Source organism: Akebia trifoliata, chromosome 4, assembly GCF_017979445.1.
Source record: "Akebia trifoliata isolate Shusen 1 chromosome 4, ASM1797944v1, whole genome shotgun sequence".
NCBI classification, from domain to species: Eukaryota; Viridiplantae; Streptophyta; class Magnoliopsida; order Ranunculales; family Lardizabalaceae; genus Akebia; species Akebia trifoliata.
In genome coordinates, this window is record NC_141378.1 from 14,468,671 (window position 1) to 14,473,640 (window position 4,970).

At 32.3% G+C, this 4,970-nt stretch overlaps 1 protein-coding gene across 1 annotated transcript; it reads right to left on the reverse strand.

The window, feature by feature from the left end:
• LOC147404015 (uncharacterized) lies at positions 1-4,280 on the reverse strand. Its single transcript, XM_086439818.1, has 4 exons — positions 4,069-4,280; positions 3,394-3,984; positions 3,139-3,306; positions 1-1,118 (listed from the first exon to the last, which is right to left on the reverse strand). Exons 2-4 carry the CDS (start codon positions 3,571-3,573, stop codon positions 996-998), a joined length of 471 nt encoding a protein of 156 aa, XP_086295944.1. The 5' UTR covers positions 3,574-3,984; positions 4,069-4,280; the 3' UTR covers positions 1-995.
• Positions 4,281-4,970: the final 690 nt, after the last annotated feature.

Here is a 4,970-nt window from a genome sequence, read left to right on the forward strand (position 1 = left end):
TAATAAATAAAAGATGATTATACCATTGATTTATTTATTTTTTCTAATTCTTTGAAAGTCAATAGTGCCAGGCATAAAGAAGAAGTGTGCATCCTTAGCTGTCATCTGCATAAAAGCAACTAGTGGATCCAGACCCAGCTAAACTAGAGGCTAGAGTCTGTCTCCGATCACAATGGCTATGGTGCAGTCTAGACAATTGTAAAGCAGAAATATAGACATGATGGCAAAACATGTCATTTACAGATGGTAAAACTGAACCAGTATTTATCAGGGATGAGAACGGATGATTTTTTGAATGGTTGCATCACTGAATATAGTCTCGCTGAAACACTTTCCAATTTCAGTTAGTAATGTGGGAGCTAATAACATCACCACAATGAATGAACAGTATCCACAAAAACCTAACAGAAAAATTACAATCATAAACTCCATACCTTCTCTCAAGAATAATAATGATGCTTAAGGGCAGAGAGGTAAAGTCACATGTCTAAATTTGCATAAACATTAAGAAAAGCATAGAAGACCTGCAAAACTACAAGACTATTGAAATGCTTGTAACCAATATTAATGTTACAAAAATTATCTATGGTGGCAAAATCCCAGCGTGAACAATTAAAGTTTTGAGCTAGTAAATGAGAATGATCCTTGATTATGGCCTGGATAGAGGCATGGATATACGTATACCTATGATAGGCTAATCACAATGTTAAAGCTAAGCTAGTCAAGAAAGAAAAATAAGCAACTACATGTTGGTGGTTCCAAAATATTAAATATTCGAATTTTAATTAACAAGATAAAGAGGTGCGATATTCACCAACCCCTGGTGGCCCAAAACATAAAATTTTAAAAAAATATATTAAATAAAAAATAAATAAAAAATAAAAGAGGAAAAAAAAAAGAGGTAAAGGGAAAGGAACAGAAAAAAAGATGAAGATGAAGGGCTGCCTTGACCTTGAAAAGAAATATGACCCATTACTTGAAGTAAAATTACAAACTTAAAGGTGTGGAGGGATTTTAGAAAATATCTCTACCTGGAAGTGCACAATAGTTGATTTGACAAGTCTTGTATTGAACTGAAAATCATATAAGATGCTCTTCTTATCTACATGCTTGCATTCCTGCCAAGAGAATTCATTTAGCAACAAAAATTGTAGTTAAAAAAAAAACAGTATTCTTGGACACTCTAACATAGGAAATAGTTACTCGAATAGCTGTAAACATTGACAAAGAGGAAAAAAAGATGCTCAAAACCAATAGAAGTTGATTCTTGCAAAACAGAAATTTGAATGGGGAAATATAAAAGATAATACTGAGCACAGATTTATATTATTTTAGAATATGGAAATAATCTAATTTTGCTGGGTTTTTTGTGGCTGGTATGCTGGTATGCATCAGTCCCTATGAGTAATCTAAACCCCAGGTAAGTTGCAAAACCTTTGGATACTTTTTAGTGGTATGTAAATATATAATTGTCAATACATAAAGGCATATGCAATCACCAACTTTGGCCAGTGAATCAACTGTTCCCATTGTTACAGGAATCCTGATAAATACAATTCGAATTTAAAAGGAAAAGGAAGACTTGAAGCTAGGTAAATATATCTAATATCAGTTAACTTTCCAAATCTCTCTCATCCCGGAAACGGAAGGGTTCAGGTCTGAACTTCTAACTAACAAAAATTGAAAGATACAATTGACAGGTAGCTTTCTCTTCTATCCAATATTCTTTTCTCCACTTAACTAATTAAAACTCCTTTTTTCCTTTATATATATTAACCGTTGCAATTGCATGCATTAGAAAAATCCAAGCTTCTACCTCAGAGAATTTTGACAATATAAGAATAGAACAGGAATGTTTTGAAAACCAAAATGGGCAGCTAACCGGAGAAGTGGTCAGGAACCAATTCAACGGTCAGGTCAACCAGGACAAAACGTGATGGGAAGATCATATATATTAATTTATTTAATTTACAAAAATAAATAAATAAATAAATAAGACCTGTATGTATGTTTAACCATTTCAGATCGAACACTTTATGGTTAAACCAAGCAGTTCAAACAATTTGCAAATAAAATTTTAAAACTGGTAACCTAATCGAAACAACCAGTCAAACAGTTTTTCAAACATGACTAGGACAGGATTCAAAATGAAATATTTCAACAAATCCTAGTAAAGTTAATAATACAACGAAAACACTGTTCAATCTCCTCATTACAGCTCCATATGTAGCTACACTTATAATCATAGTAACAAAAATCAAACATGACTTGCATCCCTGACGATTAAAACGATAAAAAAAACACAATTTTTTCATTTGTAACAAAAGTCGCCAGTTTTTTTTTCACTAGGACAAAAATTAAACATTTTCCCTCTTTTTTTAAATGCAGGATTTGATACATAATAGAATTTGGTAATTCATAAATGTAAAAATATGGGATTTGATGATGATAACTTGATTTTTTCCGAAGTTTTCCCTTGCCATTTTAAATCCGTACTCCGACTTTGTGACTATGCTTATTATCATCATCATCGTCATCATCATTATCATCATCAAAACCTTCATTACTCGTGATATAACCCATCACTACCCCATTTCCCTTAGTTTATCACCTATTGGGGCTATTGCATTGTTTCAAATGCGTTAATTTCTAATTTTATCTTTCCAAGTTTTTCCACTCATCCATATTAGTATCCTTATCTCTGCTACGCTCAAGCTATACACATGTTGTTTATCGACTGCCCAACATTCAACTCTATGAAGAATACTAGGTCTTACTACAAATTTATGAAATTTTCCATTTAGTTTGATTGGGATGCATAGGTAATCTTCCAAGAACAGATCAACAAGCTAAAAATGAAGAAAAACTAAAACTTAAGAGATCAGAGAAAATCCAAACAAACGTTTAAAATGAGAAGTAAAATCCTATGTTATACTCAACACCATAGTAATAGATGAGAATTCAATGTCTCGAGGAACATATAATTGCTTCACCCACAGTAAATCCTAAAGGATAAAAGCCATAAGATAAAGTGCCCATGTTAGAAAATTAAATTAAATTATCGTTGCTCATAACAAATATAATAATTTAGCATCTACAATGAAAATAGAAGGCTACATATTGAGAAACAAAAAGAACCTTGTCAAGCCCTGTGCGAGCACGCCAGAGGTTCTCGTAATTTTTGTATTGCTTCAACCTGGTTTCACGGTACTTATCCCTACTAAAATTCATTCTCTCCCATGGGATTCCCTGAATATCTTTCCCATTTCGAGCTTCAAGAGCAGACGTATCCGTTTCCTGCTTGTTCTGTAGATTCAAAGCCAAATCTATTATGCCCACTTTAAATCAAATAGATATATCTTACCAAAGGACTCAATAGTTTCGCAAACATACCATGTCTATGTTATCATCTTCAACATCTGAATCTTTTTCGTTTAGCTGTCGATGACTTTCTTCAAAAGGATCTTCCTCAACATCAGTCATGTTGTAGAAATCATCAACCATGTATTCCAACTTGTCGTTTCGAATCTGCAACGTTATTGTGTGCTTTGAATAGATATTGATCAGTAACATCAAATTAAAACTAAAGAAAAATTGGAACTTGAAATCATACAACTAACAATAAAATTCGCAAAAGAAAATATGTTCAGATCAATCCGAATTCTGAACACTAAATTGATAACAAAAATGAGCCGATCAACACAAAAAAGAACAAAATCAAAGATTTTTCCATGAAAATCTACTTCGAATGTATCTGTGGAGCAGAGCAGAGCTGAAAACAAGAAATGAAACATAACGGGTGATCGAAGATCACCATAAAAGAACTGAAAGACAAAATCAAGAACGACACCGAAACAAATAGAGAAATCAGATAATCGCAACCGATAAAACCTAAATTACAGAGTTATCAACAACATAAATAGGAATTACAAAACAGAGAAGCTTCGATGAACATAATCCTTGAATCCAAGACCAACATCGCAACTTCAACAACAGATAAATAACTCAATATTAAGAATCATGAAAAATATTACAACAAAAAAAACATGAATTTAGAGCAGAAAATACCTTTGATTCTTCAAAGAAATGGTGGAAAGAGTAAGATTTTGCAGAGGAGATCGTTATGAATTACAAATCTCAAGAACATAGAGATCAAAATCACAGTGAGACAATAATTCGGTGGAGATCACGAGAATAAAAATACGATCTTTCGATGGGCGAGAAAACCAATAATGGAGAAATGTTGTGGACTCTAGAGCTTACTAAGGAGCAGAGAAGACGAACCCTCAGGTCCTACTTATAGAAGGATAATTGGTACTGTGGGACCCTAAGAGGAGAACGCCGTGAGCTTTGGGCCCAGCTGTAGACAACGCTTTTACCTCTCTCCTTCACCTTCTAAAAAAACCAGGGTGATCTCGTTAAAAAACATTTGTTTTTAAGGGCGTATAAATTACTAGGGTGATTTAGAGATGCCCCTCCATATTTTGATGAATATTAGAGATACCCCTAGGTTTTTAAACTGATGGAAAAATGACCTAAGTGCCCTCTCATCAAAATCAATTATCTTCAACCAATATTGTTTAAACTTTTAACCCCTTATCACCAACCTTAAGATTCTGTCTAACAATCTTCAAACCTCAACGTAAGGTTACGATTTTTTGGAAGTTGTAAATGATGACAATTTAGATAGAAAAACCTATGGATTTTCCATAAATGATTAAGATTAAATTGAAAATGATGAACTGAAAACAAGATTGAAGAATATAGAAATAATTTATTGTAAAAGTTGAATAACTTGAATATTGACTTTTGAAAGAAAAATCAAATATGATTTTATGGGAAGTTAAAAAAGAAGGTGTTTTTTTTTTTTTTTCTATAAAAATTATAATTTTCTATAAAAGATCGATATTAAAGTTGAAAATGATGACTTAATATAATACTAAGTAGATTAAAAATAATTTTTCATATAA